The sequence below is a fragment of the Dermacentor albipictus genome, chromosome 3 (assembly GCF_038994185.2).
Source record: "Dermacentor albipictus isolate Rhodes 1998 colony chromosome 3, USDA_Dalb.pri_finalv2, whole genome shotgun sequence".
NCBI classification, from domain to species: domain Eukaryota; kingdom Metazoa; phylum Arthropoda; class Arachnida; order Ixodida; family Ixodidae; genus Dermacentor; species Dermacentor albipictus.
This window is the reverse complement of record NC_091823.1, coordinates 124,683,546-124,711,505: the sequence shown is the minus strand read 5'-3', so window position 1 is coordinate 124,711,505 and position 27,960 is coordinate 124,683,546. Positions and strand designations below refer to the sequence as shown.

The 27,960-nt window shown below is 45.3% G+C and overlaps 1 protein-coding gene across 1 annotated transcript; it reads right to left on the bottom strand.

Annotated features, from left to right (window-relative positions):
- Positions 1 to 27,960, bottom strand: LOC135909462 (scoloptoxin SSD976-like). Its single transcript, XM_070536709.1, has 7 exons — positions 27,904 to 27,960; positions 22,434 to 22,701; positions 17,686 to 17,773; positions 11,012 to 11,184; positions 8,347 to 8,459; positions 6,159 to 6,269; positions 1 to 152 (listed from the first exon to the last, which is right to left on the bottom strand). The coding sequence occupies exons 2-7, from the start codon at positions 22,686 to 22,688 to the stop codon at positions 50 to 52; spliced, it is 843 nt and encodes a 280-aa protein (XP_070392810.1). The 5' UTR covers positions 22,689 to 22,701; positions 27,904 to 27,960; the 3' UTR covers positions 1 to 49.

The window sequence follows — 27,960 nt, the reverse complement described above, 5'->3', positions numbered from 1 at the left end:
GTGATGGCTGAAGAATGGATCATCGTGTTTGTGTGGTGAGTGTGCGAGTTCAGAAGCAGAACCAGAGAACAATCACGATGGCCAGGCCAATGCCCCTCCAGTTCACTTCACCCGGGTCGAGTTTCCAATCCTGGTGTCCTTGGGCCTGAGACCTGCCATAAACAAGAAAGAGATATCATTAAACATGGGCCGGCGGTATTGAGGCGGCGAGAATTTCTTCGTTACCTCAAAGGCTAAGCGAATCACACATATCAGAGAGCACTAGTTTAGGTAATTTTCTTGTTTTGGTTGGGCAGCCGACTACACACAAGTGGTGACACGTGCACGCGTTGCAGCAAATTTGCATAAGCAGGCTTTCTCTCGCACTCCTTCAAGCGTTACGCTCCAGCGAGCATCCGGCTACAGACTGAGGGCTTGTTTGGCCAGCCAGAGGTGACTTTAAGTAAAGGGGAAAATTCCCACCTCATTTGTCTTCGGCATGTCACCTCGGTGGCTAAAGACCGTCGCACATTCAGCGTCTATAGCGGCGATTTCTAGCGTTGCATCTCTCGGCATCATCGCACGAACGGCGCCAAGGAGAGCGCCCTGCCACACGAGGAACTCGCAGACCAGCGTTAAAGTCCCTAGATTTACTCCTCTTTTAAAAGGAAAAAATATCTAGGGGCCTTAAAGGGACACTAAAATGAAAAATGATTTCTTCTGCATCAGTAAATTACCTTTCTACATCACCAAAACACGCCACTCTTACAACGATAAGACGTTTGGCAAGCCAGAAAAAGCGCAAGGACGAAATACGGGTGGCGATGCCTACTCGAAGTTCCCGCACCTGGTGGCTGTGAAGTCTTGGATTTTGATGGCATCTTCTAGGGCCTACTAATTATATTTAGCGGTACAGGTTGACCACATTGTGTTCTAAAGGAACCAAATATTACACATGGCAAGTTTCGGGAACCTTTACTCAGCCAATGCGGCTCGAATGCGAAAACATACTTTGGAATCCCTGACGCCACGCTGACACACCGGTGCTGGGGTTTCGGCCCGAAATTCAAATACTGATACTTGGACCTTCATTTTCTCGCCTAATAATCAAAATATTTTTTATATGACTGCCTGCGGGGTTCTCAAACAATGCTTCATTAGCCTAAACTGATTTATTATTTCGCTTTCGTGTCCCTTTAACCAGCGCCTGCCCAGCGTCGCACAATGTAACCAGATGAATTTAACTGGAAGCAGTGTGCAATGCCAATTAGTTTCGCTATCGTAAGTATTTCATTATAGCTTTTTTCCGTTCTCTATAAGTTCTACGGGGCAAAAAAATAGTGAAGAAAGCAAGCACGAAGGTTTCAGCGGCTGCTTTCGCAAATGGCACCAACGCGCCGCCAATGACCCGGGTGCCCCGCGGGGGCACGCTGTGCAAACTGATTGCAGCTAACATAATAATAATATTTGGGGTTTTACGTGCCAAAACCACTTTCTGATTATGAGGCACGCCGTAGTGGAGGACTCCGGAAATTTTGACCACCTGGGGTTCTTTAACGTGCACCTAAATCTAAGTACACGGGTGTTTTCGCCCCCATCGAAATGCGGCCGCCGTGGCCGGCATTCAATCCCGCGACCTCGTGCTCAGCAGCCCAACACCATAGCCACTGAGCAACCACGGCGGGTGCAGCTAACATGGCCTCCTAGATTTGAGGACGCGTGACTGGTTTTCCTCCGGCCGTCCCAATCGCGCGGAGGCAGCTTCATAGGCGGGCGTGGCCGACTCCTCCGCGCCGTGCCACTCGCAACCGATAGAAATGTTCTTTTTTTTTAAGGTAGGTAGAACGTTATGCAATATAACAACAAGAGCTTGGTGACGCAACTCATCACCCCGTTCCAAAGGGAACACTCATAGAATCCATCCATCCTATCCTAATGCATCGGGAAGGCTTAGGGCGCTCTGGTACTTTGCCGCGGCTAGGATGAGTTGAGAACAAAAATGTTCTTGCGCCGCTATGTGATCTTTTACTGATTTGCAAATGACGGCTCAAGGTGTACAAGGCGAAAACTGCATGTTCTCTCTTAGGCAAAGTTACACCCTTTGGAGTGCCTCTTCTGCCACACAACAATAATCATCTGCCTTGATGCGTTTCCTTTCTTTAACGCTGCGAGCCCGGTACTTTCCAGTAACAAACGGCATGCGCGTTATCAGTATCATAGCATTCCCGACACGAAAGTAGCGGGCGCGGCGTTTTCAAGAAAGGAAACGCATCAAGGCTGATAACGATTACTCTTGTGTGGCAGAAGGGGCACTCCAAAGGGTGTAACTTTGCCTAAGAGTGTTGGAGCCTATTTTCTGAAATGAGCTTAATTCTAAAGCGAGAGCTTCACTAACGTAGTCGAGCCGAGTTTCGCCGTCGCCAGCAATTTGACCTTCATTTGACCGCAGCTGCTTCGTAGCCTTATCAATGCATCACGTCACTCGCCGCGCCAAGCTCCGCCGCCGCCGCCGGATTGGTGCATGCGCTCTCCATAGCTGGGTCACCGCCTGACCACGTGACTCGCAGCGCGCCTGGCTATGGGAGTGCCGCGCTCGCGTGGTCAGTGCGAGCTTGGCCATGGATGAGAGCGAGGCCGGGACTTTTTCTCTGAGCGTTGCGCGGGAGCCCGAGTCTCTGAGCCGTCGTTGCAAAGCGGCGTCTGACCAACACGCGTATATCGCTCGGCGAGCTGCTTCATGGTGAGGGTCCGGAATGCGACAGGCGTCGCACCGTCAAGATCAATGTATAGTGACCGCGTTAGCACCCTGTCCGTTTTCTGTTTGTGCTTCAACACTGCCCATGTTCGCGGCAGCTCTTCGCGTGTCTAGCGCTTGCGGTTGCCCTGTGGCACAGCAGACGTCACACCGTCGAACGATGCCTGTCTACCCAAGCCTGATCACAGCCATGTCTGGACACCGACCCAGGCACAGCCTTCATACCTGGCTTAACGATCATTGTACATCTAAGTATACAAATTACAGCTAAATTAAATCAACCTAACCATGTGAAACCAAGAATTAACCAAGCAAATTCAAGTTTTCGCTTTTCATATCCAGGGTTAGCAGAGCTAGGCCACGACCATTTCTTTTTCTGCAAACATACACTCCCTACATTTAAGTGAATACGTCGAAGCGGTATCTCTCTGCAAAATATGGTTATGGGGTGGATATGCACTATACTTCGAAATTTGCCGAATATATAGATGTGTTTGTCATACTGCGGGCCAGTTCAGAAACTGGCTCACCAAAGCAGCCACTTTCAAAGCAGTTTCGCCAACTGGCATCGGCATTTGCTTTCGTCTGGGCATTTCGCCGTCGCGATATGGCGTGAAGCACGACGTAGCACGACCCGCCCACAGAAACCTGTCGCAATCGTCCATGTACTTAGATTCAGGTGCACGTTAGAGAACCCCGAGGTGGCCAAAATAAGTTTAGTGCTCCGCGCTACGGCGTGCCTCATAATGATGGTGCTCTTTTTGCCCGTACACCCAGAATTTTGTGTAGTGATAGCGATTATGTGTATACAACTCCAGGCGGTGACATCGACATTTCGTGCCAGTTGCGCTGAACGTCGGCGCCTCATCGGAACAACTCAACGCGAAGGCTCAGTTTAAGCAGCATGCGCGTGTTGCAAAAGAAAGAAGCTTGAACGCACGCTGACGCTAACTGAACCAACCAAACTCGGCACCCGGAACATTGCTCGTTTCTCGCGATGTCGCCAGCGCCGGGTCAAGCATCGCCAGACCGTGCGGCGCCGGCGGTGAAAACGAAAGCTATGCTCGCATATCGCACAATGCTTCGCGTTTGCCTGCGAGGCTTCCCATGTTTTCCTTCCCAACTCCTTCCGTCGTGCCACGGAGGCGTGAAGTGTGGACGCACACTTTTAAGAGCAAGTTGAGAAGCACTGAGCTATCAGGAAGGTGAAAGTGACCGTGCTCAGGGTCGCCGGCGCAGCGACGGCCCCGGACTGGAACAACAGGTACGTACGTAAAGCTCGTATGTCAGTGTGCGAGCGCTCGCGTGCCTGGAGGAATGGGGAAGTTGAGTGTGTACGTGCGAGCGTTGGGCTGCAGATGACGCGGTGGTCACGTGTTTTTGTCATGGTTACTTCTTTTCCCTTGACACAGTCGTTCGGAGTAGGGTGCGCGTCGCTTGGATAAACATTCGACGTTTCCGCGATCGCAACGATTTTAGTGGTTGCTTTCTCTTTTCCTTTCTCCAAATTGATGCATGCAGTGCAAGAATAGACAGAACTCACTCACAGCATTTATTTCTTGTTTGTCGCTCACTCGGACACAGACTCACCAAAATTATACTTAGCCAGCCTCACACTCGCGGGTCAGTGTAAGTTTGAATGAGTCTGAATGAGTGGACCCACGAGTCAGTTAGCTGAACTGTGCCATATATACTCTCCCTCCAGAGCTCAGCGCTTTCGTTCCCAAGGTCGTGGTGACAGTAAATCCCAAGGATAAAGCACCCACTCCTGAATTCCTATGTCGAGATGGCATCAAACCAGCTGGCTGGTGTGATGTGTTTCCTTGTGACACGTTTTCCGATATGGCAATTGAGATTGCAACGAAAGAGCTCGTTTTCGCATCAACTAGCCTGATAGCAGTAAAACACGTTGTGGGGCTAGTTGGCACACAGCTTTCAAAAAATGAAGCGCCAACGGTAACAGCACAAAAAGAAGGAAAAAAAGACAGGACAAGGCGCTTGTCCTCTCTTTTGTTCCTTCTTTGTTTGCCGTTACCGTTGGCACTTCATTTTTTGAAAGCCTGATAGCAGATACTGCTTGGTTTTACGAAGCTTCCGGAAACACTTGCAGGATTCAAAAGACCTAAATGTGTTGCGTAGTCATAGATGATATTGCAAATATTAGGTACAAGAACGTAAGCTACGAGCGGGTGTCAGCAGCCCGAATTATTTAAAATGTTTCAGAGCTGACAGCCTTCATTTTACAGCGACCTACGGGGGCCACAGCCGACGACACCTAATGGCTTTAACATTCAGACGGGCTTCATACAACACAGAAAGTAGCCCTCCATGGGTTTTCCCACCCCTCATCAACATCTGTTCACGATCAAATAATGAGGCTATGTTTCACGAGATGAGGATCACAGAATGCGTCAGAGACCACAATCTCTTGAAAAAAGCAGGATATCGGAACACCCCTATTATAAAGTGATGTCTCACTTCAGTGAACTCGAAGGGATCCAAGGAAATGGTTCACTTAAGTGAAATATTACTAAACTGAATCTGCACTAGAATATGGAACAGCATAGGCCACAGCAGACAACGAGTCAGAAATGTGAAACGCAATTTACGGAGTTATGTACATCAATACACAGGGTGTCACCGCTAACTTTAGCCAGAGCTTAAAAATATGCGAATGCCACATAGCTGGACAGAACCAAGGTAATGTTGTCTGCCATCACTTGGAGATACTCAAACCATTTTTTTTTTCATTGCGCATGATTAGATAACTAATCTTAAATAATTATTCAACTTCTCAAATATTATAGTTAGATGAAAAGTCTGAATGAGAAAATTGTAGAGCTAAATGAAAAACTCCCGATATAGCTTTCTGTTGCTCAATCCGTGCTAAATAAAACTACTTTTCCGAGCGTGAAAGCAGACCACAAATGCACGCAAAATTGCCGCACGAATGGCCGTTCGAGGCATTTTGCGTGCATTCACGGGTAATTCGTTCCAAGGGAATACGGCTTACCAGCTCACCGGCTATAATTTGTAGATTAAGATAGTGGCCGCAATGCTAATAATTGAAATTAATTAACGTATTCATGCTAATGATCTAATTCAATATTTTGATTTGTTCTATAAGTAATGGCTGCCTGACAGAGTAATTTACATCAAGGATTAGAATTGCGCTATCTACCACAGGAAATTTTTAAGAATTTGGTGCAGCTGAAAAGAAACACCCTGTATTATACCGTATCCACCTGTCTAAAAAATAAACGAATCTTGTTTTCAGGCTTTCAGTTCACGTTAAATAACACCAGGTGGTCAAAATTATTCCGAAGCGCCCTCCCCCAACACCCCTACCCCGTCTCCTGCGGCGTGCCTCCTAATCAGTTTGTCATTTTACCACATGAAATTACCGAAACAATTTTTTTCTTACTTGGTTTCATCCATCACGCACAGTCCTGTAGTCTGGTCGCAAGTGGTGCCAGTTGAACAGAGGCTGCACGTGTGACCTTCCTTGTACACAGGAAGTCCCAAGACATTACCTCTGCAGTGGCGCAAGAACGTATACATGGCACAATAAACGCAACAAATAAAAAAAGACACGAGCGCATCGGAACAAGTGCTATAGATGCACCAGGGAGATTTAGTTAATATATATTTACTCGCCACAACACTCCTGTCTGCACTCATAGGCTAAAAGGTGTGGAGAAACAGGCTTACAGGCCAAAGTCACTCAAGAGACCGCAGCGAGGCAACATATTACAAGTGCGGCAGGCCACAAAATTTTACTATTCATGAACTCCACGACAAATTTATACACAGCTGCAACAGGGAGCCTCAACAAGCACTATGAAAATGGAAGGGGCGATACACGGCGGAAAAATCTGCTTTGCTAGGACACAACGCTTCTAATTCAATGGATCACTATGTAGGTCTCAGACACACGTACAGACTGAACCTTTGATTTGGAAGCCCAGGATTCTCTCTAGCCTATATAATTGCGTAAGACAAATTATAAGTTTACAGTTTGCTATAATGCTATTCGCATAAAATGATTTTCGCTGACAGTCGGCTGGTGTCATAAGCGATGTTCCCTTCACAGCTGATAGTTCAAACTCGGTTCAACTTTTTCGGTCTTAATAAAATTAAGTATTCTTGCCTATTGCACTGCAGGGAGTTCTTTTTTTCTTCTCATATATTTTTTAATACTCGAGCATGGAATCTGCCTTGCCTTTTTTTCATTAATGATAATTAATGTGCCCAATAGAATTGAGCTTGGTTTATTCAAAGTTTTCATACGATGCGTGTCGTCGTTACTCGTATTTTTTTTCATGTAACTGCGTAAAAACTTAAATAAATATTCGACACATAATTAGCTTTCGCCAAAAAAACATTGAGATACATTTGCAGCTAGTAAGATCTGTTTTCTTTCTTTCGAGTATTCAAAAAACGGTTTCCGGCGTTTCCAGGATTGCTGAGTTTGTAGTCCTTTATAGTGTAGGTATAGCCAAAAGTGTAGGTGAGCCTTGCTGCAGCCTTGCTGCAGCCTTGCTGCTGTGCGTAATACACCAGTGCCAGCATAATGTATACAAATTACGAGCAGTGAAAGAAAAGGCCGCGGCGGTTTATCCAAGTCTTCTCGCCCTCTCTCTGCCACGCAGCACCTTGCCCTCTCGTCCGCATCGTATTGAGACCCGAAGTATCAAAGTTAAAGAAACGTTGCTAGCGCCGTGCCTGATCGCCTCTATGTCGTCTCACTACCGGTTTAGCACTGTTCTACAGTACTGAGCTGTTTCTCTTTAACACGTGCACACTTACTCGCTGAAGAAAGACAAACGGCCCTTGTAACGTTTTGAGTGCTTACTTTATGAATGACGATGCCTTTAGAGAGCCTCTAACAGGACCACGTGCGCCGTTGAGCTCATATGGCGTATTGAGACAGAAAGCGCTACAACACTGGGACGAAGGAAGGAATTAACGCTCCAGTACGCTCTGTTTCACTCCTTTTTTCAATTATTCAGGCCTTTATTTCCACCGCGCACACTCACCAACTCGCTGAGCCCATTTATTTCTCTTGAACTGCGTCAAATAGTGTGATAAAATTTTCGACAGAGACTTGCCCAGTTTTAGTTACCCACTTTCGCGGCGCCCTTATGTTGTGGCATCTAGGAGCACATCATCATGTCCCGATGATTACTCTGATGCGCATACTTTCACTTGCACTGTGAGTGATAGTATAGGCACAACCACACACTCACGCACACGCACGCATATACATATATGTGTATAAACGAGAGAAGGGGAATTGGGGGCTCAATTTTTAAATCATGAACATTAATCCAGCAGACAATGAAGCTTCCTTGTCTGTTGGCTTAATGTTCATCATATATAGTGTGTGCACATTTACATACACAACACATTTATATATTTACGTGTATATATCCACCATGGGTGGATCGATAAAAGATATCGAGCAAGATGCTCCTGTGCACCCTCCTCATCCGTACCCCCTCCGTGACGTGCAATACGCAGCCGCCAAGTGCGAGTTCCGAAAGAGGCTACTAAGACGCGGTAACTGCGTCGCGTCGAGAAACAGTACTTTCCTCCGGACTGAGACTCACCTGGGGCCGTAGTTGCACACCACCAAGCGCTGGTAGGGAAAGCGGCCCACGTTGTCGCTGCGGGTGTACGTGGCAACACTGCAGCCCACGTAGAGCGTGTTCGCCCAGATCATCTAGGCGGAGGAGGAACAGAACAGAAACAACGGTTAACGAGTGCCTTATGAATGTGCGATTTTTTTTCCTGGCATTATTAGTATATGGTATTATTAGTATTGGTATATAATGTATAGGAGCCTGCACTATACTATCACCTCAATGTTTTACGGCATGTTTCATGTAATGTGGGAAGCAAACGATGCAGGGAATGTTATTGCCGTCAGTACTGTGAACACATGGGGATGGCGTTAAAGCAGATACCGGAGGTACGGCTTGGAAAGAAAATACATGCATGTACAATCTATTGGAAATGGTTGTAAGAGAATCTTGTGGAAATCGATTATCGCTCTTAGCTGGCTCTTCTTTTTTTTCCTAAGTAAGAAAGAAAGCAAGCACTGTTTCTTTCCTATGTTTAACATCTCTCTTTCCCCTGTCCATATTGCAATCTTAGGTGTGTTACGATGTATTTTGGTGCGTACGTACAAACAAAATTGATGGAGACGTATGCAGGGCCTACTTAACTTTGGCACACTTACAACTTTCTGTAACAATAGTAATAAATTCTAGGGCCATTACAGTAAATATAGTATGCTTCGTCGTACGGGACCGACAGGGCCTTCGGAACAAAAAGGCCACGCGTCATGTCGTCGTCAGTTTTATACTACATCTGTTGCGCATGTTTCTTTTTTTTTCTTCTCTTCGCGCTCCTCTCCCTTATGATGATGATAAAAACGTTTTTATGAAGGGATGTTTGCTACATAAAGCAGACGACGCTACTTGAAGGAAGGGTTCTTTATAATAGAAGTGCCACTTAGATCGAAGCGGACGATTTGTAGAAAAAATGTTCTGTTTGTAAAACGTTTTGCGTAGGCAAAAAACTGAGAAGTTGCGAAACATCGCTTGGTTTAATAAATTTTAGTGCTCTTAACTATAATTTATTGATATATATATAACGCTACTCACTGTTTTACAGGCCCTAATTTGTCTACGGTATGCGTGTAAGCATGAAACGTTGACAATAAAAGAAAAAAAAATGAATTTTGAGTGCCAAAACCACGACCTAATTGTGAGGCACGCCGTGTAGTTGGGGACTCCAGAAATTTTGACCTCCTGGTGTGCTTTAAAACGCACCTAAATCTTTGTACACAGGTGTTTTCGCATTGCGCCTGCATCTGAATGCGGCTGCCGTAGCCGCAATTCGACCCCGCGACCTCTTGCATAGCAGCCCGACATCATAGCCACTACGCAACTACGGCGAGTAACGTTGACACTATCCGATGCGGTTAGAGAGAAACAGACACGGACAAACGCAAAGCGGTAAAATATGAACTGTTATGGGCTACCGCATTATACGAATCCTACTGTCTTGCGACTGCAATAGTGGGCGATCGTTGAGACTGAATTAAAAGGCGTTTTGCTGATTCAGTGCATCACCCGATCATTGTACACCGCAATTGGCCTTTTGCCCTCGGTTGTTAGTCGAAACCCCTCGAAACAATTAAATACTGCTTTTCACAGTTTACTGATTGGTGATCTCTAATCACTGCAGCACCGTATACCAAAGATGGCTTAAACTAAGTTTATTTTTGTGTTGTGCAAATCAAGCCGCATGAATGGGGGCTATATTGTCACGTTTTACAAACAGGAGGTTCAGGAATGAGTCAATTAACATATGAAAGATAAAAGATGAGCAGAAGAGGGAACGGTGCAGCCCAAGAATCACTTTGAAATATGACAACCCCTTGTGCTGCCTGGCGTGGCTATCTTACAGAGGCATAAGCAACAAAACAAAATTTTGACTAGATGCGATTCAGGCCGGAATACTTTTATCTTGCGTGGTGCCAAGTGTATATGCAGAATAAGAATAAGCAATCTTATGAAGCCAAAAATATTTAGTACACTATGATATGGCAGGGAAAGTTACGTAGGTGTAAATAACCACTTTAACTGATTGATGCGAAACGAGATTGCGGTTATGCTTATTCACACAGGAGGCTACTGCTCCCATGTGTCACCTCACTAATGTAGCCGAGACAGTAGAAGAACGTACGAAGTATAAAAAAAAACATTGTTGAATTGAGTTGAACATACCCACTAGCCAGTGCACACGCATTCCGCTTTCACCGACCACATAGTACTACAGGGATAACCTATTACTACAGTGAATATGAGTGGTTGTCGACAGCGGTAAAACCTCTTTGTGTCGTAACGGCTAAAGGATCTATTTCTTTTCTTTGTTTCTCAGACATATTTTAACACAAGACCGAGAATAAATGCACGAGAAGCTCTAAAGTGCTTGAACCACTTTAACGTATATCTAATGCTAATAATATCTGTACCACAACCTTCCTATGGTCAGCGTCCTGCAGGCAAGTCTAAACCATATGTCTCTTACTAGTGTTCCGCAACCATCTTATTGAAATAGGAGCCGATGAGTAAAGTAACATATTTAACAGGGATAAGCGGGCTAGTTAGTGGTCGTTATTGGAATGCATCATGTAACCGCACAAAAACAAGGGACAAAGAAGGTACACACAGGACAGGCGCGGAGTAAAGTAATGCTCCTAACCTGTGTGAACTGTCCGACGCCGCGTTCGGTGTTGTGATACGAGCTTATCACGTCGTCTCCGACGTCCGTGTGCTCAGCCTTCCAAGCCTTCAGGTGCGGCAGGTCCAGATGATTTGAGAACGGCTCCGAGCTCACCTCCCAGCCAACGTTCTGGCCCACTGATGCAGGCCTGACTGCACGGTCACACGCACCAAATCACGCGTTTATCGCTACTGCTTGTGCATGCGTACGCTCCCGGTTGTAGGTCCCACACCCATTTATATTGGGAGTAGAATCTACCATGAACAGTGCTGAATCAGTGAGAACAAGGGAAACCATATCGCTTAAGGGATAAATGCTGTTCAGGGGCAGAAATGTGAACTCCTCTTTCTGTCATTGATTTTCTTTGTTAGGCTACAACAAGCCAGAATACTGTGCTCTGAATGGTCTCCATGAGATCGTTTGTCAGTTCGCCTTCCAGATGACAATGTAAAGTGTATTCTGTCATGATTCAACCGATGGCAAGGTAAACAATGTGTACGAAGACTCGCTTTTACGCGTGCGTTAAGGCTACTACACTGCCCATAACTGTACACACATTATTAATTTCATTCACTTCATTTATTTATACGTTTAGCGCCACAGCACTATTACGGGGATGGAAAGATGCATTTTAAATCACAAGGCACTTACAACACACAAATAGCAAGGCATGAACAACATGTACACATGAAAAATAAATATACACAGGAAATACAAATCACTTTATACAAAGTTAAAGAAAAACACGGATTACATTACAATATACAACGTCCTGGAACACCACGTAATTCAGATTTTTCAGAAATGAGCTCACACATCTGTTTTTTACTACCGTAATCGTGTCATGGCAAGCACAGATGTTCAAAAGAAAACGCAAGCACAGGTTTCAGGTGAAGAAGGCGCTTCAGGAAGTTTTGAGCATAGCCTTGCATCTACCACGTTCAACGTTCACGGTTCACGTGCCCGCCCCTACTGGAACGCCAACGGACTATCAGCGATATAGAAACAGTGCGCAATTGGTCCCGGGGAAGCCGATGACAGTTTTAGAGATTAACTGCTTCACCTAAGATGATAGCCGAAACGATAAGCTGGCAGCAAGCTCTGTAGAATGCGCAAAAATAAAAAAAAAACAGGAAAAAGAAAATATGTACCAGCCCGTAGTGCTACAAAGTAATTACAGTCCCTGGTTTTTTAGGGAATAGCCAGTGACTCGAAAAGCAAACTCCTAAGGAAAGGCCTGGAAAGCGCGCATGCGTGTTAGCGGCATGTGTCCATTGGTACATCGGAGAAACATTGGCGATAGCCTAAACAAATTACGCGACGGCACTCGCTGCACTAGAAAATCGAAATAGGCGGTTGCTCGAAGCATGTGCACACAAAATTCGCATCAGTTGCACGTAATTGCTGCCAGCACGTCCAACAAGATACCCTTACGCTTCCACGTTTTGTCCCACAAGGTGCAATCTAAGTTTAGCATTTGGTGAAGAAAGCGGTGAATTTCGCGGCCACTTTTACGCCGCATCTTTGAAAAGTGATTGTTACTTTCTGTATCCCTTCTACGAAGGCATTGAGAGTGCAATCATCAGCATGAATTTCCAACTTGACATATGGTCACTGTAGAAAGTTTAGTAGTAAAATGTTTTTCATCAGGTAGTTGAAATTTCTGGTAGTGCGCACAACTAAGACAAGCCTAACAAAATTAAGGAAAAGCGCTACCAGGTGCCCGAGACAGTTAAACTGGGATATAACCTCCGTGGTCACACACATGGTTAAAGCATTCTCTTGCTGACCGCGACGGGTGCGGAATCATTTCCCAGAGTGTGCAATGCGACAACACTCGGGTAGGCTGCTTTCGATGCAGGTTAGATCTCAAAATTAATTCAGAGCCATTCATTAAAGCATATTTGACGGCCTATGTGTTGTCTTGGACGTTATACACCATCAGAATAATAGTCAGTCAATTAATGTATCAATTTCTGATGAGAAAAGAAGAAAAACGTTAGGTTTCCCAGCGCTTTATTTCTTACTCAGATTTTCAAGGCGTCAAAAATATTTCCTTAAAACAAATGCATTTTATTGCCTGTGCCAGCCGATTTCTAAATTACTAGAAATAAAAAAAATTATAGTAACCTAAAGGACAACTCCGGTGCTTTCTTAACCATATTAGGATATTGTCAATTTCGAATGGCATTCACGGTCCTGTCACCAGTAGGTTGGTTCAATTTGCTTAGAAATTCATGAATAGTCTTAAATAACCAATAAACCAGACAGTGAAACCGAAACGGGTAGCTGCTTCATGTGACGCCACGATGACCCAATGACGTCACATCCTACACTACTATAATGTAAACACGCAGTACACGTAGCGCTAACGCCAAGGAAGCGAAGCTGATGATGTCTCCTGACGACACAGAGGGAGCTTTTACAGAGCTTCCGAACTAGACAGTGGCGATTTAAGCGTAAATTTCAATGACAGTAGGGTGTAGTCTCTGACGCCGCAAACACAAGGTAGCCAGCAGAAATTATGTGTCGGGAGCGCAACCACTTCTTAAAATTCATTTTCGGGAATATATAAATGGCGTGTAGCCATAGTATTGCACATATAATCAGAGTGCAAAAAAGAACATATATTCCAAATTTTGTTAAGATCAGGGGACATAAAAAAATTGCCGGTGTTGCTCTTTTAAGTATCCGTACGTGATTTAAATGCCGAAGCATTGTGACTTCGCTAATTCTATGGTTACGTCCATTATACGTAACATCATACATTGTCACGTGTTCATCACAATTCTAATTTAATCCACTTCCTGTTATTTTTACCAACCTTAATCCAAGTTGCTTTCATCTGTACCAACCTTAATCTACCTTAATGCAATTTAGTTCATCTTCATTAACTTTCATCATCATCATCAGCCTGGTTACGCCCGCTGCAGAGCAAAGGCCTCTCCCACACTTCTCCAACTACCCCGGTCATGTACTAATTGTGGCCATGTTGTCCCTGCAAACTTCTTAATTTCCTCCGCCCACCTAACTTTCTGCCGCCCCTTGAAAGTTAGGTAGGCGGATGAGATTAAGAAGTTTGCATTCACTTTACTGTGCCTTAATTCAGTTTACTGCGCCTTAAACTACCTTATTCTCACTTCTTCTAACTTCAATTCTGTATTACTGCTGACGTCATAAAAGACGCTGATGACGTCACTGATGATGATTTTTGGTACCACTCGTCGCCTACAACGCTGGCTTTTCTGCCTCACTGGACATATATTTCATTCGCATTATTGTCAGAAATGACTGAAGAATCCAAAGTAGGCGAACAAAACGCAACGAATTGGGGACTTCATGAAAGCTGTAGGCCGACGCCTGCATTAGACGCTTGATAGTGCGTCACTGATATGGCGCTTTGGTCTTTCATCTTGTAGCAGAATTGTGTGATCAAGTAAAATTTCACTACTTATACAGGCATTCGATTTATCAGCATGCGCATTAATGAATTCGGATTCCTTGTCGTTATACACGCACTTCTCACGCGGCAGACATTATACCAACAAAGGTATGCGGCTGCTTGGATTACCTAAATATATCGAAGAAACAAAACACTCATAGAGGTAATCAGTGAAACTGGAGTGCAATCGACACTTTGTATTGAAACACAATCTGGGGCGCTATAACGTAAAACTATTCCACACTTTTCTATTCCGATTCTGCAATCAGCCCACCGCGATTGGTCAAAAACTTTTTTGGACCAACCCCACTTCACCTGTCTGTCACAGGACGTCACGAAAACCGCGATAGCTCCCCATCTGATATGACGTGAACACACTGATTGTGCATAATTTGACAGAACAAAACAAAAATAGTTATTTCTGATTCCACGCCTTTTTGCCATTAGCCCTCGGCTATTCGTCAAAAGATTTCGGGCTGCACTCACTTCACCTGCCTCTCACGCGACGTCACGAAACCGCAAAAACTCACCGCGTCAAAGTGAAGTGTACGCAATAAAGATGCATTAATATGCCGAACAAAACAGAATTTTCTTCTGAATAGCCGCAGGCTGCCCCGTTCCCAAAGGAATAGAATATGGCTGCCGCCGATCGCTTCGGCAGTGGCTACTCACCCCTAACGCAGAGCATGGGTTTATTTGCGTGTAGTAAAACTTTTTGCGTGGCCGTGTAAAGTTTTCGGGGACTTTCGGCACGTTTATGACCTCGTTCTGCCAACACTTCTTTGCTGAGGATCCGTTTTAGCGTCATTCTTAAGATTCCGTTGCATGCCGCCGCGATTGTCGACGAGCCACCGCAAGCTAAGTAAGAGAAAGCGTACCAATCGCACACGCCGGCACCGCCCTCTTCATCCGATTATCGATATTCAGTGCAGTGGCTCAGCCCCATCGATTCCCTTTCGACTTGAGCATGCTCCTCGCCTCTTGTGAGCCAATTAGATAAGACAAGCCGCTCAGTACAGGCAATGTTATTCGTTTTTCAAGTAAACAAAAGTGACCTCCTATGAACGAGGAGAGCGTTTGATTGGTTTGTTCAGACATCCCTGCGGGTGACTGCCCGATGCTTGCGTCGGTGCTTACGCAAATTTGACGTCAGGAAATTGGAATAAAAACATATTGGAATAGTTTTACGTTATACGGCTCCTGGTGACTTGCCGGCATATTTAGAAAATGCGTCCTCCTTTCTAAAGCAACAATAATTACCTCAAAACTATTATAAAGAAGAAGGAAACGGTCACCTTTTGAGATGTTACGTGTCTAAGGCTTTTCGAACGTCAGGATTGGTTGTGCATGTATGCCTTGCATGTAATATAGACTCTTTTCACGACAATACCATACGTGCCGCCATGTTTGATCACTGAAGCGTCCATTGCTCTCCTCAGCCGGCCTCCGCTGCGTTTGTTTACAACGGCTGAAAGGTGTTCTTTGACAACAGTGGTTGAACGCGGCGCAGCAAGCCGCTGTTTCAGCGTGTTTCAGCATCGACTGCGTGCAAGACGCGTAACTTTGGCCCAGGAGCTTCAAAAGACATGTAAACGTCGCATATCAATCCTTTCGGGCGAATCACCCCTTATCCAAAAGGTTCAAGCGTTGCCGTACGGTGCGGAGCTAGAAACTGTGTAGCATGACATTGTGGTACGCATACTGTCAGCCACTGTCTTAAATCATGATTGCGGTGATTCGCTCATCGTGTTTTCAGGTTCTGGCGTTTTTTTTTTTTTTGATCATGTGATGTGTTGTGCTGTCATGCCATTACATTATTTATTTTGAGCATGATCACATGTGATTTTTTCTACTAATTGCTCTAGTTGTTTTCATGCCATGCTGCCCCAAGCTACAAACTTTGATGTTTGGAGGTTTTGTAGTTCGGTAGAGAAGACACGTCATATCGTTCATTACTCGTTTACGTTGTGGCTCGGGACGAAATGCTCAGCTTCGAATATTCCCACGTAAGAAATGCGAACATTCGTCGGTATACACTCTCTAACAAGTGCAATCGCATCTATTACGCGCCCGTGAGTCTCAGCGTGTTTCAGTTATTGGGCCGTACGTTTCGAGAGACTTCAAAAATAACATCTCGTATCTTCTCTGTTCATTTCCTTTTTCTGCCCATTTATTACGTTACCTCTTTCCTCGCGTGAGCGGGGAGGCAAGTTCGTGCAATCTGGGCAAGTTTGCAGCGTGAGAATGTCCCAGTTGTCAAACCACTAAGTATAGACGCAGTTTTAATCATGTCTGTATACGCGTGCAGCCTATTTAGAATGTGTTTTTTAAAGAAATGTGGGATTCAGTTTCCTGAAACTGCACATGACATTAACTTAGGCTCCGGATTCATTTCGACCATCTGGTTTTCTTTAACATGCACCTAGGGCTAAGTACACGAGTACTTTTTTTTTCATTCCACCCCTCTCGGAGCGCACCCGCCGTGAATGGGAATCGAACCGCCGCGGAGACTACATGGCGGGTCTTGAAGCAACAAATAGCTGGGCGCGGGCACTAGTGCCATCTCTTTATAGCGAGCGAGATAGCCGGTGAAAACGATCGCTATGCTAAAAGCGTCACGAAATTTAGGTCCAATGCGCCCCCACTCCAAGCTTTTCTTCAACGTTCCGTGTATGGTTTGATCTGCTCTTGTTTGAGTGGAACCTTATTAATTAATGGTTCACAACGAATATTACAGACTATCGCTTTTGCAACTCTCTACCTACGTCGCAGAGCTGATGACGCAAGTATGACGTCCTGCACTTTCTTGTCTTTCTCATTTATCGAAGCTCCCTTTACACACAAGCTTTCTTGTTACGTTGCCGTTTCCTCTCGAATGTAATGTGTTGTTACTTTTGTTGATTATTACACAGTAATTTATTGCCATTCAGAAAACCTATGACGTTGTGCGAAACTTGGCTGGAAGTAGGAAAATGGCGCCTCCACCCATCTGTCACTGCTGTCACTCTTCACTGCAGTTTACTAAGCCTCAACTCATTTTCAAAAAGAATAGCTACTTCGCAATTTGCAGGATGCATTACCGAAACGACTCACGATGACGCTTCAGTGAACAGCCCAGTAATTAGAGTGTAGGAAATAAGTGGTTTCCACGGCTTCTTACGCGCTGCGTTGTAAATCTTTCGGCATTTTCAGATCAACGCTGACAACTCACGTGTTTTCTCTTCCTCTTCCAGCTCCTGCGAAACGCTGCATTGTTTGGCCTGCGCTTCAGCCAATTCAGCCAGGTCGTCGTCCCACCTCTGCGAAGACACGAACTACCTCAGTCATACGGCACAGGAGCACAACATCAGCGCAACTGAATTAAGCCTCTTAGATCTTTTTTTTTTGTTCATTTTGGTCGCGCCACCGAGCTGATAGAGTTAACTTCGATCCTCTCCCAGCAACGTCGGGGATCTGTCTGCGTTTGTACAAGGGCATACGCGGTGATTTTTTCGACGTTCAATAGAGGAGAGCCTTTACGTTAAAGCACTAAAAGAACACACACTTCGTAGACTCAAATTTATAGAACGGAGCAAATAATGAGGGTAACATTGAACAATAACGCGGCCGTTTCAAAGCGCGCGCCAAGCACAGCGCGGCTTCCTACGTGAAGCCGGCGACTGCGCGGCACCGAAACCTGATGGGGTGGTCTCGCGGAGTCGCAGGCACAAATGACACTTACACAACACTAGCACCGTGCTGCCGAAAGCTGTACCTAAAGAAAGTGATCCTTTCACTTTCTTACTTTCTTTGATCTCGCTTTCTTTCTTTCATTCTATCGCTTTCTTTCATGTGCAATTCACGTGCGCGCTCGGTTCTTTCGAAAACCGATTGACAGCTCTACAAGCCATATGCGCAAACGCCCAGTGACATCATCTCTTTTCTTTCTTTTTGTTCATATTTCGCAGGCTGCCTTTACGCTCAGAAGAAAACAAATACCCACGTAAAATATTACGTAATGAAAATAACTTTACCATGGATCTCGTAGCGCTGCTATACAGCTTTTGAAGAACGAGTTAAACCGCCGCGGTTGCTAAGTGGCTTTGGCGCTGCAATGCAAAGCACGAGTTTGCGCGATGAAATCCCGGCCACGGTGGCCTTCATTTACATGAACACGAAATGCAGAAATACCCTTGTACTTAATTTAGGTTTAGCCCCCCACTACGGCGTGCCGCATAATCAGATCATAGTTTTGGCACGTGAAACCCCATAGTTTAGGTACGAGTTATTAAAAAAGCTAAATTTAAGCTTTACACAACTATAATAACGAATTAGCTGATTGCTACACGAAAATGGTTTGATAAGCTGGAGCCTCAACTGGAAACAACATGTGGTCGGCCTCACCCTTCTAAAGTATACCACCTCATTTAATGTTTGGTTCTAGTTAAGTGAACCTTACGCAACATATTGACAATGGAATCGCCTCTTCTTTTCTTCTTTTTCTTTGTTTTCAATACAGGTGCAATTACTTCCATTCTCACACATTCAAAAGTCAAACTACTTGTTTTAAAAAATTTTTCATGCGCCGGAATGGTCCAAATATACACATTGACACATATATAGATGATGTCGCCCTAACTTATACCGGCGCTGGAGTTTTCGTGCGCAATTTAGAAGAGGGAGTTCGGCTGACATTTTCTGCACTAATAATCAATCTTTCTTTTTGCAGGCTCATAAATGACAACAAAGCTTTGGAAGGATGTGTGACAGGTGTAATCTGATGTAGTGTTTCCTTTTTCAGTCCCTTGAAAACGTTCCGGCCGACGTGACGCGACAGATCTTTCACAGAATCAATACCAAAATCGACCCTCGCTTTTCAAAGGAGTATTCACACGATGGACCAAACTCCGCGGACAAGCATGACGTGGCCGAACTACGGCAAATTGCACCGCCGTCTGCTACGTCCTTGAGGACGTTGCGATTGGGTAGCACAGAGCCACAGAGTGCTCGTCCACGGATTTTTGCCCCGTCATGTGATACACCATTTGGCAGTTAAATAATAACACCTGCATGCTGGAAAAAAAGAGAAAGAAAATAACATACACATAAACGTAAAACTCGCTCTGTTGGAGAGGGGACGAAGGATTGAAAGAGAGAAAAAGAACGGCACATTTAGAGGGAGTTCGTGTGCGCTGTGGAAGAGAGACACAGGTTATCTTTAAGCATCTTTAGTCCGCCGATTTCTAGGGGACAAAAAAGAAGCCGTCAAATGATGTCAGAAGCAGGGTGAAGTTGTCTGGTTACGCTAAATCTTGGAATATGTTTTTCGGTTGGCGTCGGATAAGAAGGCATTGTCACTGCGTTGGTAGTGGAAGGAATTGATACGTAGCTGCACTGGTCCTTTATGACAGATTAAGGATTTATGACATAAACAGTCATTAAATGCGCGTAGTTTATTTAAATAACTTGCAAACATGAATGGCACCCTAGCCACTGGCAATGCAGTCCGCCACTTTTAGCATAGGGAGGTTTAATCTTTGCCATCTATACCATCTGATGAAATAATCTATTAGAATCCGTCACTGGAGGGATAGCTAGTTACGGGTGATCATCCATAGCTACCGAAAACGACGGTATTCCTACATTTTCTCATCGATTAGAGGGCGTAATGCACCGATAAAACAAACACGTACTTTTCTTTTTTTTGCTTCCGCGAAAGATTTAAGTGATGCGACCAGAAAAGTGCGAGTGGATTGAGGCACTACATAGGACGCTTACTTTAGCACACCAATTAAAAAAAAGGTTGCCTTCCCAAATAGCGCAATTCTAACCCTTGATCTAGATGACTCCATGAGGTGCAGCGATTTCTACAAGAAATGCTTAACTGATGAATTATCATAATATAGGTTAATTACTTTCGTAACCATTTCCCTTACGGCACATATTTCAATCTACGAATTGTAGGCATATCGACTCAGCGCGAATCCGGAGGATGGCACTGTTTTCCAGATATATGCTGCGTCAAAGTTGCGGTAAAAATGCACTGTCGTTCCACTTATGTTTCATGAAAACACTATTTCATGCACTGAAGCACAAAATCAACTGGAACAAAAATACATTACGTCGGACATATTGAAGATTAATATTTAGAACTGACAGTTGAATGAAGAGAAAATCAGACATTCACCCGTTCGTAGCAATTGCTACAAAGGAAACCCGGACCAGGACGAATTTTTCTTCAACTATGAGGCTTTTCTTTCGAGGAACCCGTATGGGTTTCCGTTGCAGCAATTGCTACGAACGCGTGGATGTCTGATTTTCTCTTTATTCATTACCCCTCCTACCTTGCGGGTTTCCGCAGAACTACTACGTCAGAACTGACAGTTATTTGGTGATTCGTTCCAAGTGCACTCACTGGCTACAATTCGTAGGTTTAAATATGTGCCGCAAAGTAATTAATTGAAGTGGCAATTGATGCAATTGTGTTAATTGTTTATTAGGCATATTGATTTGTATCCAATACGGCATTTTTGATGAAAACATATGCAGATCCCACGCACTGTGGAAATCGATGTAAGCGAAGCTTTTTGTGCGGGTTGCTTTGCTTCCCAATAATTAGCGGTTATGTTGACGGCGAATGTTTAATTTCTTCAACTTTTACAAGTCCAGCACGAGAGCGGTGAGTTGATGTTAAACGTTACCATGTGTGCACCATTGCTGTTTGGCTGCGTATTAAACAGAACACACAGGAAGAGGTGTTTGCTTGAAGCGTTGTTGTGCGCCATATTCCATAACCGCTGAAAGGGTCAAGCATATTCATTGCCTAACATGGCACATCACATCGTGGCAGAAGTTTTAAGCTTTAATTCAATTATGGGGCGTTACGTGCCAAAACCACAATTGATTATGAGGCACGCCATAGTGGCGGACTCCGGATTAATTCTGACACCAAGGTGTTGTTTAACGTGTCCCAAAATCTAAGTGCACGTGTGTTTTCTAATTCACCCCCGTTAAAATTCGGCTACAGATGTCTGGATCAAATCTGCGACCTCGAGCAATGCCATAGATGCAAAGCTACCGCAGCAGGCACAGAAGTGTCGCCTGTACCCTGTGGTGCGGTCTAATTATTAGTGCGGCTCTGCTTCGGCACGCCCTGCTTAAGTTGGCCACTTGACATATTCGCATGGCATTTTTCTGAAATAGCAGCAATGTACTGTACCCTACCTTGAACTTAAGTTTATCCAGTTTCCCCGCAGCCGCTGTCGTGTCTAGAGTTGTAGCGTTTCGTTGCCTTCTCACGTCACCTTATACCATAACATCCCCCTCCTCCTCTCTGATAGACTCCTACGTTAGTTGAAAGGTAAGCGCTGCAGTTTTGCAATGCTTTTCAGCACGGTCATGGATAATTACACCTGCCAAGAGGCTAACGTGGTGACGCCCAGGGAGCTTGGGCATTGTGCGCATTCGACGCGGTCGGTCCAAACAAGTTTCTCACGTCGCCTTTCCTCTCCGCCTCTCGCTCCTGTCAAATATACACATATGCTCTGGACTACCCCCGCCCACACTCTACGCGGTGTGCCAGACAGCAGTAGCAGCAGCAGCAGCAGTTGAAAAGTCGAAGGAAGAGGGACCGAAATCTTCGCCTTAAAACCCTGTAGAGGGGCAATTGGAACCGCATGCATAAGCTTTCACAATCCCTTGTGCCACGTGCACAGACTTATCACTGCACTTAAACTTGGCTTAGCCAATGCATCTTCGGTTAGTGGCACGATGATCGACATCGTAATAAGTCAGAGAGGCGGGAGGAAAGAGCGCTCTTTCCTGTCACTTGCACGTAGCATAACCGTATGCAGAATAATCGCGCTGCTGATCAAACACGCAACATCACCAGCATTCTTGTTCAGCCACACTGGCGCGCTGATCAACGCAACGTGTATCCGATAACGGTACAAAGCAAAGCATACTCTTCCTCGCTCTCACCAGTGCGAGCATGTTGGCGGCAGGCTTGAGTCCCTCCAGGAGTCCCCTCGCCACCATGCTACGGAGCTCGTTGTGCGCTCGGAGCACCTCGGCCTTCTCGTCGGCGCTGAGCCCGGTGCTGATGATGCGGCAGTTTGGGATGACCGGTGGTGACGCGACAGCCTGCTCGTCATCGGCTCCCCACAGGTGATTCCCGGTCACAAACGCCGCGACCACGGCGAAGGCCACTTGTAGTTTGGACACGTCGCTCAGCATTCTCACGGGTGACCTACGAATGTGGGGCGAGATTCTGCAGTTATGCACCGCGCTGTCCGCCGATACGCTACACATGTTCGCGCGTGCGCCGAATGGGGTCGTCGGCAAAAGGAGCAAGAGCGAAGAGCTGAGCCAGTTAGATCTCCAGAACGCCGCCTCGTGAACCAAATCACCGAGCAAGAAGCTTGGTAGTAGCAATGTCCTAAGAGTATGTTCGAGTTTGCCAGATCACCCTCCACGTTGCATTTGCTAGTGGTTCAAATTCAAGTGGCTGCCCGTCAGATCCATCGACTGGTTTTGCAGTGCGCCGAGTGAAGTATTGCGTTGCTGTATATATGACGCCAAGCCACAGGTAGATGCTGTCACGCATACTGTGAAGGAGCAGCGCCCTGGCACAACATCCTTTTCGAGCCACGCATCGTGCGCATAGTGGACCCTATAACGGTGGATTGCACAGATCAAGGTGATTGCACTGTAGAAAGTGTACAAGGTGTGATGACGTCACCAGTGAAAAACCTAATTTTTTTTTTACTTCAGCAAATGTTATAGCGTTTGGAATAAGTCAAATGGTTGTTTAATCTAGAAGGCTCCAGAACACACCCTGTGGTGTACACGAAATCAGACTGCTGCGAAATGTTGCGCGAAATTCCGCTACAGCGAACATCCTGGGCATCGGCTTTGACGCCTTGTCTCGCATCAGTGAGCTCAAAACAGTCACCGAAACCGTGTTTCTCATGTGCAGAATTTTGACGCAACTGAACAGGATGCTTCGCCAACATCAGCATTTCTGATGAGCGCATATATTTGAGTGCCGGCACTTGCGCAGACGCCTGCATAACGCTGGAGCATGATGAAATTCTACATCATACGACTCTTTGTAAGTTTTAAAGGGCTAAGTCAGACCATTCATTTATGTTTGACGTCTATCCAAAATATTGCAAAAAAAGTAAACCGAGGCAAAATTTTCAAGCTGTTCAAATGCAGCAGTGAAGCCTTCGCAGCGAAAATAAGAGTCCCCATGCTGCACTCAGCTCTTTGATCTCCATGCAGTCAGCGCTTTCATGAATACTTTTCTTGCAGGATCAAATGCATAATTTCTTGCATAAGATATTATTGAAGTATTTGTAACATTTATTGTAATTAATTACTGTAATGAGATATTACAGCGCATAAAACAGCTGATTCACCGATCAACAGATCAATCACACGGTGAAGCAGAAAACATTAAACGAACAATGCATACAGCGAGGAAATGAAGCCATTAGCTAAATTTATGCTCTACAATGTCTATACTATTTCTACGCTGTCCGGAGTGTCATAATATTGCAATGTATAGAATTATTCACTTGGCGTGGGGCCCTCAACATGAATCCTGAATACCCAGTTATCCTCAAACCTTTCTGTGGTGGAAACTAAGTGAGAACATGAAGATGTACTCAGTAAGTAGCGTGAAGTGGAAAACCAGGAAGCATATCTTTTTTATCAGAACAGATCATCTACGCGCGCTTTCTTCGTCACGTTCGCTCAATGGGGGCTAGTCGTGAAACCTCTTGTCATCTCAAACAGGGAGCATCTAGAATAGGACTAAATCAGTGCACTTTAAATCATGCCTTGCCACATCTAAATTTAGTAACAGGCGTGACACCGATTAACAGCCACCTTATATTCTGTAAATATCCCAACAAACGTCATTTCGGAAGTGTTTGGTATTTTATTGCGGTAGCATTTATATGGATACTCCTGGATAATTTTCGCCGTGGACGTGACCGTAATGTTTCTTCTATATTTATGTATATGTACGCAGCATATTTATCTATGCCTTATATGTGAGGTAGGCATTATATTTTCTCACAGCCAAAGTTACTAAGACAGCTTTTATGCTGTTGGCTGAATTATCCTTCAAATTTCAGAAACCAAGCGGACGCAACACAATGTTGGTCAGGCGCGTAAAGCCTCATTTACCTGCAAAAAAAGAAATGACTCGCGAGTTTTGTATAATGCGACACAGTGGGTGTGTAGCTTTGGTCCCATAAGATGCATTCCAGTGAGCTGTGTGGCGACATTCGTTTTACTGTTGACCCCATCTGGCCATACAGCTATTTCCGCCTGCATGCGTTAACACCTTCTTCAAGCAATGCTAAAACAGTGCGATATGCCTACCGGTATATAAAATCATCGCCGATACTGCACAATGATTCGTAGGATGGCAAGTACAATTCGAATGCCCCTAGCGCTGGTGTCGTGCTGTTGCCAGAACGCAGGTTTGCATCACTCAGCAAGAATCGCGTGACGGCTCACTGGCAACATGGTATACTGTTTTGTAAATTGACCGTGACGCCACACCATGTACGATACGTACATTCCAAAGTGGTTTCTGCAGTCGACGGTACAGCAAGCGTATGGCATGAGACTTGCCGCAAGCGCTGAGACTGTCGCTCAAGCGTTACTTAGTACACGGAGTAGCTTTCGTCGACGAAACTGCTTGCTGTCTCTTCTACAAACTAATAAAGTGTTTCCTTAACCAACACTGTCGCCCAGAAGACCTGCAAAATTATTATTCAGGCACCTGAAGCCAGAAAATTGTCCCGGCTCATGCAAGGAGCCACGCAATCATTTCGCACCGACGTTGCCTCGCAAACCTGCCCGGCGATATAATGGCGGCGCAGCTCGGAATGCAGCTGCGGCCAGGATACGCGCGTGCGCATAGCTGAATTGGAAAAAGATCCATTGAGGCACTCTATTTTACTTGAGTTGCAAACATATTAAACCTCTCCAACGAGAGCTCCCTGGGCGCACCCACACTACATTTTATCCGTACTACATGTTGTTGCCTACTTGTGGATGGGCTCGGTCCATGCAGTGCGGATAAGGCTAGGGCACGTTCCAGCCACGCAGTGGAGAGACCGCGCTGCGTGTTCCGTGAAGCGAGGAGGGATCCTCTATTGTGTGCTAATAATACTTCGGCGAAGCTTCCATTCAGCCGGTTTCACGGTGAGGACGATTAGTGGCGCACAATGGACCACGGTGTAAGACTGTCCGGGTGTGTCCGTGCAACGGACGCACCCTTTTACATGCGAAGCTGTTAGCCTCTATGGTTGCTCGGTATTTTGCGTGTTCGCGTTCGCCAGCGAAAATATGCGCCGATCCCGGCGGAGGTGCAGGGCCAGGAGCAGTGGCTCACACTCCCGTAAGGCAGAGGCTTCAAGCATTAGCAAAGTGAAGCGAACAGTGCATACATTCTTTGGAATCGCGCATATATAACGTACAGAACAGCAAGCGTTTCAATAAATAACACGCAAAAGACAATCATTCGAACCAAATAATTGATGATAACGTGCTCCAGACAACAATGCGAACCACGTCGTGCTCCCTGCATATTTTTTTCTGATACAGATTACTGTTGCTCAAGCGGCCGCGCCAACTGTCAGATTGCGACGTGCGGAGTGACGATCCTAGCCTTTCGTATACAGGGTGTCCCACGTAACTTTATCCAAACGTTAAAAGTATGCAAATGCAGCGTAGCTGGAATGAACAAAGGTAATGTTTGCCGCCGCTTGGGGATACTCAGATATGCTTACTGTCTGCAGTGTTGGGCTGCTAAGCAACAGGTCGCGGGATAGAATCCCGGCCATGGCGGCCGCATTTCGATAGGGCCAAATGCGAAAACACCCGTGTATTTAGATTTAGGTGCACGTTAAAGAACCCCAGGGGGCCCAAATTTCCGGAGTCGACTACTACGGCCTACCTCATGATCAGATCGTAGATTGGGCACGTTAAACCCCACAATTTATTTATTTTTTGCTCAGATTATTTTTTTCTTTCTACTTAATTACATAATTACTGTGGATTAATGAACTTCTTAAATATTAGAATTAGATGAAAAGCATAAATGAGAAAATTGTAGGACAACATGAAAAACTCCCGATACAGCTTTCTTTTGTTCAATATGTGCTACATAAAAATGCTTTTCCGAGCGTGAAAGAAGTCCATGAGTACACGTAGAGTGGGCTGCCAGTCACGCGGCAATCGTGCGAGAAACAGCAATGACAGCGTATAATATAAATGTGTCTAGATCACAGGTTGCAGTTGTTTAAGTCACTCATATTTAGGCCACTCACATTGACTCGTTTCAGGTTAGAACAACGTGACTCATATGTACAGATATGCAAGTTTTGCTACGTTTTGACACTATTTCACATGAGCGATGCGCCGTTTCCACAATATTCGAAATAAACAATAGGGAGTTTTTGCAGTACCGTATTGCCGTACGGTAAGGGCGGTATATGGTAGGGTATTACCGTTGCGTACTAACCTACCGCGATCACTGAAGACGTTTTAGCTGCTTGAGCCGCCCGATGCAGACAGAAATGTGATAATGATGATCGTGGTAAGCACAGAGGCTTTGCAGAGTACTATAACTATGTGGTGAGCGCGAAATATTCGCTTTGCCGTCTACTAGAAAGCTTTAGCTTGTACATACACACATTATTCTTTACGGATGTTCCCTGTTACGGCAAACGTAGACGCCAGTCACAAGGCCGGTGACTGACATCTTGCGACACTTTGTCCTACACGTGAAACCGTTATTTTTGTTACATAGGTGTTCTTGTCGAACAATATATATATAAAAAGGGATTCCTTGTTCTAAATTGCAACGCTGCCGTCACTTTACACCAGCCGATTAGAGAATGTAGTTACTGCCATAAAAACTCTACGTCCCCTCCAAGTCCGCGTCACTAGATGGTGCTACCAACCCTAAGCGCTCTTTTTCTCGCTTTTAATTTTCTGTTTTTCTTTTAGACTATTTTCGTTTTTCTTAATATTATTTGTTTATCATTCGGCCTGAGTATACTACTCGCCTGGGATCAAGGATATGGCCACAAGTTGAGTTCAGCCGAAGTTCATCTTCCGGCTAGAAGGGCATTTATACTTGCTGCCTCTTAGTCGTGCTGCAGAAGGCGAATTAGAGTTCACTCATGCATTGTTCCTGTCAGTGTGAAAAGCCCACGCGAGATGTGAACATGCACGGCATCGATTCTGTGGCCGACACCACTTTCTCACTGGTTTAGCTTGGTGTGGTTCTGATCTCCAAACACAGCACGAGTCGAGCCTTGCCGACTCGTTACCGTCTAGTGTGCCACGCGGAAAGTTTTTCCTTACAGTAAAGCACGCGCATGCGAAGTGCCTGGACGGTACAGTACGCTACTGCACTTACCGGACGGTAACTTGGCACTCCTGGAACTCTCTGATGGTCTGTGGCTGTAGATATCGA